At 49.2% G+C, this 15,222-nt stretch overlaps 1 protein-coding gene across 10 annotated transcripts in view; it reads right to left on the minus strand.

The window, feature by feature from the left end:
* Positions 1-15,222, minus strand: part of TNRC6C (trinucleotide repeat containing adaptor 6C) — a 125,124-nt gene that overhangs the window by 1,811 nt on the left and 108,091 nt on the right. For 5 of the 10 annotated variants that reach the window (XM_057714118.1, XM_057714112.1, XM_057714109.1 and 2 more), the window contains 7 exons: positions 12,845-13,012; positions 10,628-10,819; positions 10,008-10,151; positions 6,504-6,620; positions 4,446-4,640; positions 3,624-3,694; positions 2,975-3,114 (listed from right to left, as the gene is read on the minus strand). In XM_057714118.1, the coding sequence (XP_057570101.1) occupies positions 2,975-3,114; positions 3,624-3,694; positions 4,446-4,640; positions 6,504-6,620; positions 10,008-10,151; positions 10,628-10,819; positions 12,845-13,012 (1,027 nt within the window). The other 5 variants (XM_057714114.1, XM_057714113.1, XM_057714116.1 and 2 more) reach the window with 4 other exon arrangements.

Genomic DNA, 15,222 nt, shown 5'->3' on the forward strand with positions numbered 1-15,222 from the left:
TACAGAAAGCAGTTGCATTTCTATACACTAACAATGACATATCCGAAAAAGAAATAAAGAAAAAATCCAATTCACAATAGCATCAAAGATAATAAAATACTCAGGAATAAATTTAACCAAGGTAGTGAAAGCTCTGTACAATGGAAACGAGAAGACTCTGATGAAAGAAACTGAAGAAGATACAAAAGGAAAGCCATCCTGTATTCATGGATTGGGAGAATTAAAAATATTTTTAAAATGTCCATATAACCTAAAGCCATCTATAGATTCAATGCAATTCCTATCATATTCCAACGGCATTCTTCATAGAAATAGTATAAACAATCCTAAAATGTGTATGGAACCACAAAAGACCCCAAATAGCCAAAGCAATCCTAAGAATGAACAAAGCTGGAGGCATCAAACTTCCTGATTTCAAACAACACTACAAAGCTACAGTAATCAAAACAGTATGGTACTGGCATAAAAACAGACACACAGACCAATGGAAGAGAACAAAGAGTCCAGAAATAGACCCCCAAATATACAGTCAATCAGTATTTAGACAAGGGCACCAAGAATACTCAATGGGGAAAGGATAGTCCCCTCGATAAATGGTGTTGGGAAAACCACAGGCAAAAAAATGAAACTGGACCACTACCTTACACCACTCACAAAAATTAACTCAAAATGGACTAAAGACTTAAACATAAGACCTGAAAGCATAAAACTCCTAGAAGCAAACATAGGGAAAAAGCTCCTTCACGTTGGTCTTGGCAACAAAATTTTGGATATGACACTGAAAGCACAAGCAACAAAAGAAAAAATCAGCAAGTGGGACTACATCAAACTAAAAAAGGTTCTGCATAGCAAAGGAAACCATCAACAAAATGAAAAGACAAGCTATAAAATGGGAAAAGTATTTGCAAACCATCTATCTGATATAGAGAATATCATATAACTCAAATATATAGAGAACTCATATAACTCAATAACAAAAAACCCCAAATGATGTGATTAAAAATAGGCAAAGGAACTGAATAGACATCTTCCCAAAGAAGACACAGAAAGGACCAACAGACATATGAAAAGATGCTCAGCATCACTTATCATCAGGAAAATGCAAGTCAAAACCACCTCACACTAGTTAGAATGGCTATCATCAAGAAAACAAGAAATAACAAGTGTTGGTGAGGATGTGGAGAAAAGGAAATCCTCCTGCACTGTTGGTGGGAACGTAAATTGGTGCAGCTACTATGGAAAAAGTATAGAGGGTCCTCAAAAATTAAGAATAGAACAACCATATGACCCAGCAAGCCCACTTCTGAGTATATATCCAAAGGAAAGGAAAAGAGGATATTGAAGAGAGAGATAGCTGCATGTTTACTGCAGCATGTTTACTGCAGCATTATTTACATAGTCAAGATATGGAAACAACCTGTCAATGAACCAGTGGATAAAGATGTGAGATGTGTACACACACACACACACACACACACACACACAGATACAAACACACACACTGGAATATTATTCGATATCATTTATGTTGCCATGAGAAGGAAGGAAATCCTCAACAACATGGACTAATCCTGAGGGCCTTATGCTAAGTGAGATGTCAAAGATAAATACTGCATGATATCAATTATACACAGAATCTAAAAAAGCCAAACTTGTAGAAACATTTGGGAGTAGAATGATGGCTTCCAGGGGCTATGGGTGGGGGAAATGGGGATAAGTTGGTCAAAGGGTACAAGTTAGAAGATGAGTAAGTTCTGGGGAGCTTGTACAGCACGGTGACTACAGTGAACAATTCTGTATCGTTTACTTCAAAGTTGCTAAGAGAGTAGATCTTAAACATTCTCACCATAAAAAGGAAATAATAATAACAGCAACATATAAATGTGTCAAATCAACACCAGACTCTAAACTGACCCACTGCCGTATTTCAGTTACATCTCAAAACAAAATCTCAAAACAAACAAAGCAGAACAGAGATCATGTGAGCAGAGTAGCTGTGTGTCTTCCTGTGTCCACCTCATTGGCTTTCCCGTTTTTTGTTTGTTTGTTTTTTAAATGGGAAAAGGGCAGCTGGAGGCTTCATGTCATAGGCCACCCAGAAATAGTCCTGCAGTTCACATTTTACCATTGCTATTTCCAAGGCCAGATTATGAACTTTTTTCTCATTTTAGACTTCTAGCAGCTATGTGTGTCAGTGTAGAATGCATTCCTAAGAAAGCGCGTGAATGGACCACTTGGGCATCATTTAGGGCCAGTGCAATTTCTATCCTGGACTAAAAATAGGAATGATTACCTTCTAGGGCACTTTAAGTGATGTCACTGAGTCGGTCTACTCACACATCTTATTAAAAGCGTCCTTTAATGAGGGGAGAGGAGTCGACTGCAGGGACCATTATGAAGCCCAGTAGTGGGCACGAATGTGCTGTATGCCTGGAGACACCTTCTGTGGAGAGAGCATCTTCTATCCCTGGGCTCTACATGTGCTCTCTTGGGGGACCCCTTCCCTATTGGGGGGCAGAGCCACGGCACTTGGGCAGCAGAAGAAACTGACACGTCACAAGACACCTATTATGGGGTGAATCACGTCCCCCAAACTCATAAGTTGAAGCCCTAAGCCCTAAGATCTCCTGTGTCTGTGTCTGTATCTGGAGAGCAGTCTTTAAAGAGGGAATTAAGGTAATATGAGGGCAGGAGGGAGGCCCTAATCACTTAGACTGGTGTCCTTAGAAGGAGAGGAAGTCAGGACACACACACACTCAGGCTGAAAGACTTGAGGACACAAGACAGGGCAGCTGTGAGCAAGCTGGGGAGAGAGGCCCCGGGAAGAGCCAACCCTGCCCACACCATGTCGGGCTTCCAGCCTCCAGACTGTGAGCCGATCGACGTGTGTGCCCGTGGTGCTGTATCGTGGTGGCCCCAGGACCCGCCCACAATGCCCAGGCCCAGCACCTGCGTGGGCAGGGGAGGGACGTACATGTGCAGGGACTTCTGGGCCTTGGCGGCTTCCTCCTTGGAGCTGTACCGGACCACAGCGTTGCCTTGCGTCAGGTTCAGGTGGAATGTGATGAGAGGCCCGTGCTGCAAGCACAGCGTCCGCAGGGTGGAGCCGTCGATCTGATTGAGGAAGCAGAGGGGCGGTAACGCGTGTCCTGGGAAGTCTTCACTATAAACGTTCATGAAATCCGGATGCACGGTACCCTGGGAAGATGTCTGTCCTTAAAAGGGCTTAATATATGACTGTGATATAAACCTTTTGCACCTTGTAATTTACCGTGTGATTTAAAACCTTGGATTTTCAGTAATAGTTTCTGAGTTAGGCTAATAGAAGAAAACCCTGCAATGGTTCTGACCCCCTCTTGCCAGAGCACATCACACAGCCTCGCGGCCCCTGACCCCGGGAAGGGCGAGCACAGGCCGAGTGGTTCTGAAGCGGGAACAGGTGAGGGAGTGCAATCCTTTTCATAAGGGGACACTCTTTAAGCCTCTGAACGTGAGAAGTAAACAGTTCACCAGGAACGTGACTGAATGACCCCTGCTGCCAGCTCCACCTGTGCGCCTCGAGTGAGGCTTCGGTCACAGACAAGGCCCTCGGGCGTGGCGACGGCCCCACTGGGCGCCTGTACCTGGGGTGTGAGGTTGCGGAGAACGAGCCAGCTGCTTGTCCTTCCCGAGGCGTCAGTACTCCAAGCAGAACCTGCGCCCAGGGAGGAACCTGGTCAGGAAGGCTGCAGCGGGTCAGACAGCCCTTCCCAGCGCCCTCCCGTCCCACCACACGCACAGACGCTGCACGGGCCAAACCCGCGCTCCCAGCCTGTCCCAACCCCTGGAATCCAACCCAGACTCACAATCCCTGCAGACCCCCCGGGGGTGGGCGCGGCAGCAGAGACCTGAGAACTGCTTGGACGGTCTGGTCTCCTCCTCTGCCCCCAGCCCCCCAACTTTAGAATCAATGCTCTCAAATCCCACTTGCTAACAAAAACAAAGCAGACTTGCAGGGCTGGCTTCAAGCTCAGTCTCTTAAATTCCTTGTGTACCCCCCTCATCCCCGCAGTTCACCAGGGGCCTGAGGAAGCCTTCAGAGCTGCAACTTTAGGATGGGGTGCTGCGCTCACACTGGGAATCGGGACCCTGGTTGAATGGGCTTTTCCAAGCGCCCAGCGCGGCCCTTCAGTGGGTGCCGAGACAGCTGGGACCTCTTGGCTCCGAGCAAAGCTGTGCATGCAAACACCCAGGGCTGATGCTGAAACATGGTCAGCAGAGCCAGGGCCCAGATAGTCCCTGAGAGTCTAGGGCACCTTGGCCCCTCCTAAGCCCTCGCAGGGTGTGGGGGTCCTTACAAAGGAGCTGCAGGACAAAATGCTAGGCATCGTCCCCAAAGGACAAGCAGAGCAGGCACAGACACCCCCATGCCCCCACCCCAATGCGACACGAGAACGGACGCGTACCCGAGGAGTAAGAGCTGGTCCAGCCGAGGGGACTGGCTCCCCAGGTGGAGGAAGGCTTGGGATTGGTTAACCCTGGAGGCGGCCTTGTGGGTGCAGTAGTGTTTCTGGGCACCTTCCACAGTTCATGAGACAGAGAGGCTTGCGTGTGGGAGGCAGGGCCAGAAGACCACGTCGATTTAATGTCTGACAGTTTACCTAGAAAGGCAGAGAAATGGAGCACAGGCGTTCTTGAGACAGAGAAGAAAAATCACAGCGGCATCTAGGGAATCACATCGGGTGCTCCCTGGCTCCAGCAGACCACGTGACCAAAATGAAGCACCAAGTCAAGCTCCCACAACGAGGACCTTGGGCATCCTCTCTTGAATTTCTGCCCAGAGACACAATCTGCCGGTGTCCAGTAGAGATCTTGCCAGTGTTTCTGTTACTTACTTTGCTAAATGCGCCAGACACGAGCTTGCCAGCCAGAAAAATAGCATTTTTGTAGTTCAGTGTTAAAGCTACCTTATCAACAAATTCTGCTGGGACACATATTATTGCATAACAAACTAATCAAGGTCAAGAGATTTTACGCTATTTCTTTAGGTGTCAGTCCCCTTTCAAAGCAATGCCCCTTCTGACATAACGCGCCTGAACTCACGCTGACCAGCGTTATCTTTACAGCTTTTGAGACTCCCTCTCTGTACCTGTAGAAATGGGTGTGGCCCAGGTGCCCCAAGGGCTGAGCGGTTTGGCATTTTGGCACCTTGGCTGGGGGAAGCCTGTTTTAAGGCTCTTGGGGAGAAAAACCAAAACCAGAAATGACCAACAGCTCTGGCCCCTCCTATGCCCGGGGTACCTGCCACTTCCGCCTCAGCGGCCGAGCGTGGGGAGGACAGCAGGCAGAGTGGCCGCTGTCACCATGCTCTTCGGGCAGCATGGCAGTGCCCAGGCCGGCAAAAGCCCTGCACGGAGTGCCCCTTCCACCCTGGCTGCCAGGGTCGACTGCAGCTTCACAACAGCAAATGGTAATCTGAGCTGAGGCGCCACTGATCAGAAAAACCAGAATGTCATAAAAGACTGCCCAGGATACGGGAGGATGGTTTTGTTTGCTGATTTCTTTAGCCAAACGGCTGGGAAGCATTAAAGGCCTAATGCATCCCCTTTGTAAACACTGGAGAGAATAAACATTAGAAGGAAGAGACATAATCCAGAAGCTCTTTTTCTCTCTCTTTTTAAATAAGATGGTAAACTACATCGAAACTCCTTTCTCCCCTAGGCACTGGTATAAAGAGAATTCCTACAGCATTCTTCAGTTGGTTTAAGCAAAGTGTAGATGAGAAGCTTGGTGGAATGCAGAAACATATTTGAAGAAATTTATAAAAAGTAAATCCTCTTTCCTTAAGTCCCACGTCTTTTTATAAACCTGTACACATTCTGTTTGCGTGTGTCCATTATCTCTCTATATCCTTGTCTTAAAATTTCCAGATAAAAATTCCTTTGACGTTATTATGACAGACAGTTCTCAATTCTTCTCTAAGCCTAAAAGAAATTTCTTATTTGAAAGACTCATAAAGTCTACACCGAGAGAGGAAAAACCCAGGCACTGCATGGATCTGAGAGATGGCAGTTAAGCAGGGGGCTGCTGTGGCCTCCCAGTCCCTGGTGGCCAAATGCAAGTAGCGGCAGGTCCCAGCAGTTGCCGCCCTCACGTCTGTAAGCCTCATATACCCCTGGTCTCGTGGCCCCGGGGTGGGGAGGAGGGAGAGCCGAAATCATGTACGTTCAGGCAGTGGCTGTGCCACGTCCTGCACTGGGGAGCTGACATAATCCTGGGATCCTCGTGACAGCCCACGGAGGAAGTGTCACCATTCCCACTCCACGGGGGGCAGGGGGGTGGGGCGACAGAGCGGTGCCCGAGGCCCCACGGCTGCTCAGCAAAGCTCGGGCCGCTCGCCATCACACCACGTGGCCTCCCAGCTCAGGGAGGAGCAGACAGACCACCAGGAAAAGCCAGGCTGTCAGTTTTGTTTGGGGAAAGAAAGAAAAGGCTACCTGCACGTCGAGGGGCCAGGTGCGTACCTGCAATACTAGGAGTGGGCGCAAGGCTGCTGAAAGAGCGACTGTAGCCGGAGGCAGCAAGCGGCCAGGCACTCGAGGAAGGCAGCGTGGCATTCTGAGATGATGGTGGGGAGGACCCTGCAGAACCAAACGCGGCACTAAGAAAGGTGAGCGCGGGCCTGCGGGGTGAGAGTCCTGACAACCAAGAACCAATCTCCCCCTAGACTGCCGTTTGTGGAAGTGGTGGAAAATGGGAGCGCGGTGCGGCCGAGACCACAGTGAGGGGAGGAAGACACAGGCGCACCGCCGCCTTGGGTGCCCGGGGGGCCCTGGGGGAGGCCGGGGTTGGTGGAGGGGAGACCAGGAAGCAGGAGAGAAGAGAATTACCACCGAGTGTTTACAGCAACACGTTAGAGTTTGGAAGGATCACATGGGTTTCCCCTTCCAGGTAAGATAAAAATAAAAATACAGGGCCAATCTCCATCTTTTCACACCTCCAACAACATCCACAAAATTGAAAAACAAATCTCCAAGCTTTTTGTTACAGATTTTGCCATAAAATGACCAGCACTTTTCCTGAGTCAAAAGGTCTCAGCTATCCCACTGCCCCCATTCGTATTTCTCTTTTGAATATGGGAAGAATGAGGAGAAACGTGTGCTAGTAACTGTGTCAATGGGAGCGATCGTGTCCCCAGAACTGCAGTTCCCTCTGTTGAGGACCCTGTCCCTGCTCCTGGGAGCGGGGCTGACAGGGTGTGGCCCCCGGAGCACCCCTGCTGGTGCTGTTTCCACATCACCTCACCCTCTCCATTCTCTGAGGAGAGCAGGAAGCCAGGGAAGGAGGAGGATGAAGCAGTGGTGGCAGTGGGGGTTAAAGCAGGACGGATCAGAGCTCTTCTGACTTGGGAAGTTACTCGGCCAGTGTGTGGAAGCTGGCTGGGGGAGGGGAAAGGCGCACTGAACCTTCTGGCTGTCAAGTTTACTACCATGAACAGAATTTCAAAAGAAATTCCGACACAGGGCTCCACCTGGGACAGTGCACTGAACAATCTCAGGAGTATCCTTCACAAGGACTAGCAGGCATGTGGCACCTCCCGGATTTGTGCAGTCTACAACCTGCACAGCTGTTTACAGCTGTCCTGCATTGGCAGACGCATTCTTAACCCCTGCTGCACCTAGGAAGTCTACGGCTGTCCTGTACCTGACCTCCTTAGCATATGGCACCAGAGCTGATGAACATTAAAATGTATTTGTAATCTGCAGGTCTTCAATTTTAAAAGATGTCAGCTTTACTGACAACTGACCTTAGTTCCTAAACCCTCTGCTTCCATTTACCAACAAAACGCAATCAACCCCAGATCCCAAATTATAGACTAACCCAATGTGGTATTTCTTTTATAATTAACAGTACTTAGGGTACTTAGATTTTAACTGTGTTCTAGTCTTGACATTTTTAGTTTAATAGTGGAATCTGTCCCATGAAATTATGGTTAATTTTCCTTTTTAGGATCAATTTGTCAGGAGACGGCATGGCTGCATTTCACCTCATAAAGGTTAAAACCAGAAATAACATCCAAACAAATACTGGGCTAATGTAAATTTTTAATATCAAATTAGAACTTAACACCAGTGACAGTCAATAAAAACCAAAAATGTAAATAAAAATCCAACACCTACTCAATAAAAGAAAACAAAAAATCCCATTATGAAAATACGTAAAGTAAGTAAATAAGCCGACATCAAGAGGTTAGTGGGATTTCTCACGCTTCCCTTGTAGCGCACGTTTTCTCAATTTCTTTCTCTGAACTTTAGATCAAGCTGGTCACTCAAAAATACGAAGGCCTTTTGTGGCTGGGCCCTGAGGGAGGTCAGCCCTCGGGGCGCCTGGAGCCCCTCGTGTGTGGGGAGCAGCATGTGGGCCCTGCCAGGGCGGTCAGCGAGGTCTGGCCTTTGCAGCTTATTTCTGGCCCTGCGGCTGTGGGGCTTTTTGTAAACAAGTTCTACACAAAGATCCGTTCACTCCGCCCCTTCTCTCAGATAACAAGCCAGGAAGTGGGGGAGCCAGGGCTTTCCAGGGCGAGGCCTGGTCACGGGGTGGGGGAGGTGCTGTCCCAGGCTCCAGCCCCTGGAGGTCACACAGGCCATGTGAGGCAACACGGTGCTCTCTCTGTCCTACGGTTGAGGTCCCGTTTCTGCCAGCGCCTCTGAGGCTTAGCTTCCCTCTGCCCTGATGGCCGTCTTGTCTGCTCAGCTCTGCCCTCAGGACTCCCCTGTCCCTCCAGGACGCCTGTGTTGCATCACAGCACATGCGTGCAAAGGCAAGGGTGGCCTGCAATGCCCCAGGTGCCAGGGACCACAGGCTGACTGTTGGGCACCAGTCAGGAAGCTCTCAGGAAGCTCTGCTCTGCGCCGAGCAGCCTCGACTCTTTCCAGGGTCTTCCAGTGCCTGAATAGGCACGGCTCACTCACCCTCCACAACCCCGAACCCACCAAGCCACCCCTCTGCCTGGCACAGCCCTGAGGCCAACGCAGGGTCCCTGGGGCGAGGGCGGAGCCTCACCACTGGCTGTGCCTCCCCCGGCCCCCCCACCTCAAACAGGCTTCACGTCCCACAGCCTTGCATCCCCCAACCCACTCATCCATCCCCGACCGCAGGGAGGCCTGCAACGCCCCCACTCTGAGATGCAGCTGCCTGGCGACACGAGGGATGCACAGCACCAAATGGAAGGGTGATCTGCGTTCATGCCGCCTTTCCACCCGAACCACAGGCACACGTAGAATCCTAGCACTTTAAAAAACCACTGACAAGAAGTGCCTCTGCCCTGCAGGCCACATTTAAATAGGAAAATTCACCCGAGAGGCCTTATTAGTGCTGAGCATCTCAGGTAGGCGGCTGTTCTTTCCCGCGGTCAGAGCGCTGAGGACACACTCCGTCAGCAATGGCGTGACAGAGCGTCTTCATCTGCAGGCCAGAAGGGAAGACGAGTCACTGCCCTTCTCGATACGGCATTTAGACCTGCGTCTCCGCTCTGAAACCTCGCAGCTCAGCTCATCCCTTCCTCCGACTGGACCTGAAGTCTGAACAGGGTGTGCCAAACTCGACAGCATCTGGGGTTTGTGCCAGGAAGAAAGTCCTGGGGAAGGAGCTCAGTCTTTTTACCAGACTCTTTGAGGAAAGGAAAAATAGGCTGAGCTGGATGGATAAAGGGTCAATTCGCTTCTAGCTCAAAGAGATTTCAAGTGGAAATCTTTTTCTTAAAAAGCTTGATGGTTAATGTTGTTATTTTATAATACAATGCTTATAAAAAACAATGTGTTAATAAATGCAGCAGAGACACTGCGCCCAAATCAGTCTCCATTTCCTCGTAAGCACTACTGGACACCTCCGTATGCTGGGTCAGACGGCGAGAGAAGGTCCTTACAGAACGTGCCTTACACGTCCCTGCCCTGCCGCCCACACCCGCCTGCTGCCCTGAGTGCTCGCACGGAGACCACTGCCCAGGTGTGGGAGGGGCGCCCCCTCACCTCCACTCTTGAGGAGGTAGCGGTTGACATCCTGTATGGTGGTATTGATGGTAGGCCCGGTGGGGACACTTCCAGGAGTGACATCAGGGTCATTCTCGGGATCTATATTCTGAAGTCCTTTCCAGGGAACTCCAGGGTGGAATTCTGGAAAATTCCAAACAAATGAAAATCAAAACATGAGTATCAGAGCACCTTCACGTTGTTTCATGACAGTTTATGGAAATGTTTACAATCTGCTAATTAAGTGGCACACTTTAGACTCTTTAGTAAATCATCAATCCTTTGGAACCAGCTAGCTGTTAGAGCTACCCCACTGAACACTAAGTGTCCAGACAGGAGGATAAAGCCCAGACACACTCGGAGCGGATGGAACACAGCGCCCCTTCCCTACTCCCCTTCCGTCCTCTCCTCCCACTAAACTGACAGCTACAGAAGAGCCTGTGACGTCAACCACACACACAATTTATCTGATGAATGGATTTCCAATGAAAAAGCCAAAGCTATGGGGTTAAAGCTTCCAGGGTTCTGAGGTCGGATCCTGGCTTCTCTTGGGCCTAATCGCTCCCTCAGGCTTGGAGCGTTTTGATTGGCTGCAGTACGGAAGCGTTGCACGCTCTTACCTGGGGGCCAGTTGATACTGGAGCCATTTGAGATTTTATCACTGTCAGATTTGGCACGTGACCAGCTATGGGGAACAGCCACAGGAGGACTGGCTGGTGGCTCACTGCTCTGGATTAAGTCGTACCGGCTGTAGGAGTCGTCGACGGAGGACTTCGCTGCAGGCCCAATGCTCAGGCCTCCAGGGATAGCACCTGCGGGGACGGCAGGAAACAAAGAGCTGAGGGAGCAGGGGACCCCAAGTCCCCGTGCCGGGTGCCGGCCCTTGCCCTTTCCAGAGATGCACGAACTATCAGACTCGGTTTGGCCAGCACTCTCTGGGGCAAGTGACTATTTCAGTTACCCCAAACCTGGCCTTGAAGGACAAACTGTTTAAGAACTGGTTCAGTTTGTCAAGTTGGGATGCTTGATAAATGCACACCCACACCGTGGTGACGCTCTCTGGGGACAACCTGTGAGTCCCTGTGGTCAGCTCTTGTCCTTGTTTTCTGTGTCCCTCCCCCGGTCTGCCGCCCTCACTATGGAAGGACAAACTGGTGTGTGGACTTGGAGGCCTAACCCCACCCACCCTGGGCGAGTGAACTCTCTCCTGCCAAAGAAAGTGCCCAAACAGCATGTGATGATTTTCTTGCAGAATTAACCATTAGGAAAAATTTTCTTTTTCTTTTTAGAATGCTTTATATCAAGAGAGAATTATATACCCTATTAGATTTCCTTTGCTGTTTATGCTACCAGGAAATTAAGAGATAAACTTAGTGCTTGATCATCTGTGATCACCTCCTACGGTTATTAGGTTTTTTGTTTTTGTTTTTTTTTTCCTTTTAGGCCGCAACAGTTGGCCTGCGGGATCTTAGTTCCCCAACCAGGGACTGAATCCAGACCCCGGCAGTGAAAGGGCCAAATCCTAACCACTGGAACACCGGGGAATTCCCTGGTTGTTCGCATTTTTGCTGTTTCTCTTTTTTAGGCATTAGACTTTCCGTTGTGTTTTATCATTTTATTGAAAAAAATTTATTTTATATAAACTTTTGGTTGAAGATACAGATATATGTTACAGGTGTGCGGCCATGACCTGTATTCTTTGCTGCTCTGTGGCATTTTCAATTACGTCTCGGTTTGCAGCTAGGGTGTAAATGTTGAGGCTTCAGGAGGTTTGATCATTGACCAGCTGGGATCTGACACACTCTGTAAAGAAGTGGAATATGTATATTTAAGTTATTGATTTCTCTTTTTTGTTTATTTGTTTTTATAAATTTATTTTATTGGCTGTGTTGGGTCTTTTTTTGTTGTGCATGGGCTTTCTTTTAGTTGCGGTGAGTGGGGGCTACTCTTCATCGCAGTGCGCGGGCTCCTCATCGCCGCGGCTTCTCTTGTGGAGCACGGGCTCTAGGCGTGTGGGCTTCAGTAGTTGCAGCACATGGGCTCAACGGTTGTAGCTCATGGGCTCTAAAGCGCAGGTTCAACAGTTGTGGCGCACGGGCTTAGCTGCTCCGTGGCATGTGGGATCTTCCTGGAGCAGGCATCGAACCCGTGTCCCCTGCATTGGTAGGCGGATTCTTAACCACTGCGCCACCTAGGAAGCCTGATTTCTTTTCTTTTCTTTTTTAATATAACTATTTATTTACTGCTTTGGGTATTCGCTGCTGCGCGGACTTTCTCTAGCTGCAGCGAGCGGGGGCTACTCTTCGTTGTGGTGCGCGGGCTTCTCACTACGGTGGCCTCTTGTTGCGGAGCACGGGCTCTAGGGGCACATGGGCTCAACAGTTGTGGTTTGTGGGCTCTAGAGCGCAGGCTCAGTGGTTGTGGCACACAGGCTCAGTTGCTCCACTGCATGTGGGATCTTTCCGGCGCAGGGAATGTTCTTAACCCCTGCGCCACCTGGGAAACCCCTAACTTATTGATTTCTAACATTCAAGTCTCACAGGTATGACACTGCATTTCGACTTCTGTCTATACCACAGGGTGCTCACCACCGAAAGCTGAGTTTTTATCCGTCACCACATAGTTGACCCCCTTTTCCTATTTCACTCTCCACCCACCCATTCCCCTCTGGGTACCACTACTCTGTTCTCTCTATCTATGTGTTTTGGTTTGGTTTGGTCTCTTGGAATATTTTCTATTCCACTTTCAGCACTGAATTCTTAGAAGAGAATTACTGTATGAGTAAGGAAGCGAGGATAATCAGCGAGTAGAACAGAAGGCACCTCGGCTCAACGCACCATGCTTGCTGGGGTTCTGGTCAAGTGGAGAAGCAGCACCGGGTAGGTTATCCATGGGGTTGGGGTGTGTCCACTGAGGGAGGCGTGACTGGGACTGAGACGGGTCCTTCACTGATAAACCACCAGTCATGTCCATGCTGCTGACATTCATGTTTGGGTTCAGTCCAGCTAAAAATAAAAACGCTATTAGGATATGTCTGCTCTTCCTCTAAACGATTACTTTCTAAAGCTCTCCCGGAGAATCAAAGTCTTAATTCACGACCAAATATTTTAACTGTAACTTTTAATGCTGGTGGGAAAAAACCCGCTTTTGTCTTTTTAATAACACACATTTCTAGGAATTTTACTTCTAAATTAGGAGGATGACGGTAACAAAAGGTCTTGATTAAGTAAGACCAATGATTCTCTTCAATTTACTTGCTTTGGTGCCAAACGTGGTCCTAAAGCTTCTTAGAGCCCACAGACAGACAGAACAGGTCCCAACAACTAGGAAAATCTTTTCTGATTTTAGGGCATCTTGTGGAAACTTACCAGATCAAGACCAGTCTACCAGAGATGTAAACAGTATGCTAAGGTGCCTCTGATAGAACAAATGGAGACCCCAATTCTACTTTTAGTGAACTCGCTTTACAAAAGTGAGTTCATGAATTAAACATCAAACTCCCTTAAAGGACTTGAACTATTTTCAAAGTGTGGGAGCTGCCATCTGCCCTGGCTGGAATGTGAGCTGGTCCTGGGTTTACCTCTTCAGCTAAAAGCAGGCATGCACTGGGGCACGTGACAAGAGCCATCCCTGTGCTGGGTTAACGGAGAGAGATGAGGGGGATGACAGCAAAAAGGCTGAAGTAAAGAGTCCCTGATGGGACACCGTGATGAGCTGGGCAGGCTGCTGGGCCGGAGAGAAGGACCAGCACAGGTGCGACCCAGTGTTGCCAGGCCATTTCTAACTGCGGTTCCCACACCACATGTCCTGGTACGGAAGCAAAGCTAGTGAACATTTTTCTTCTTAACTTTAAATCAGGGGCTTCAAACTCAAATGCCCACATGGGCCAAGTGGGCAACACAAATGAAGGTGAGGTGGGCCTGGAGGGGACGGCACCTGCCCTGCTACAGGTGCTACCCGTGCAACCAGCGAGAGGAACCCAGGCCCAGGGCAGCCACTTCCAAGAGAAGCCAGAAGCCACTTTTAGCTGAAAATTTCCAATTTTTAAATGTTGGCAGCCACACACACACACACACACACACACACACTTTGCAGACCTAACCACACACCTGTGCAAGTCCAACACCACTGGGGGGCTACCTTCACCTCCACCCGCACAGACCCAGTCAGGTGAGGGCACAACAAGGTCAGGCTTCGGACTGGCCTCCAGGGAACCCCAAGTCCCACGGCCGGGCCCCAACCTCCCTGTGTCATTTCTTTCTGTTCCTCCCTCCGCTGGCAGCCAGCCTGGCCAGCCCTCACCGACACCCATGGCCCCGGGACAGGCCCCTTTTCGGTGTGACGCTGCCTCTCTCTCCACTGGAATTCTATTCGTTTGAGGTCCAAGCTTACACCCCGCTCTGATTTCTCTTTCCCCGCTCGAGGTGACCGTGAACTCCCCCTTCTCTAAGCTCTGTAATAACCACATCGCACTGGCTGTGAAGGCTGGTTTTTGTTATTAGACGCTTGGGCGTCCTGGGGAGATGACAAACTCGGGAGCCAAGACAGCACCCCAAGGAGAGCCCACGTGGGAAGGAAGGCAGACGGGACTTAGGGCTGCTGAGGAAGAGGGATGAGAACCAGCCCGAGAGGCTATTTTACAGGCTGTCTTTCTTATACTTTATTAGCTGTTTGTAATACATCTATTTTTAACCTTTAATGTGATTATAAAATAGTATCGAAATTATTTTTCAACAATTTTGAAGGTTCACAGCACTAATTCTTTCATTTGTACTAAGAAAAAACCTGTAAGGGTAAAGATCAGTGCACTTTATTTTCCAAATATAGGTTGAGGACAGGTGGATACTAAGAAGCTGAAGCTAAACATTTTAGGACAACAGATGGAACTGAATTTGCTTCTAAAACAACTATTGTTAAAAAAGAAGTATTTACATAAGTAGCCAACCTTCTACCAAGTGCCTGCTATTACAAAGTACTGTGCATGTTAGTTCACTTAATCTTTTTCTTTTTTGGCCGCACCGACACAAGGCTCGTGGGATCTTAGTTCCCGGACCAGGGACTGAACTTGGGGCCCTCGGCAGTGAGAGTGTGTTTTTGTATTAAAGATGCATCCCACTGGTTACCTGTCAAGTAGCAAGTGCTCGTATGATGAGAACATACCTCTCCTGGCAGCGATGCTGGCAGTATTACACAGAAAGGGACACCAGCAGCCGAA

The sequence above is a fragment of the Hippopotamus amphibius genome, chromosome 17, assembly GCF_030028045.1.
Source record: "Hippopotamus amphibius kiboko isolate mHipAmp2 chromosome 17, mHipAmp2.hap2, whole genome shotgun sequence".
Lineage (NCBI taxonomy): Eukaryota > Metazoa > Chordata > Mammalia > Artiodactyla > Hippopotamidae > Hippopotamus > Hippopotamus amphibius.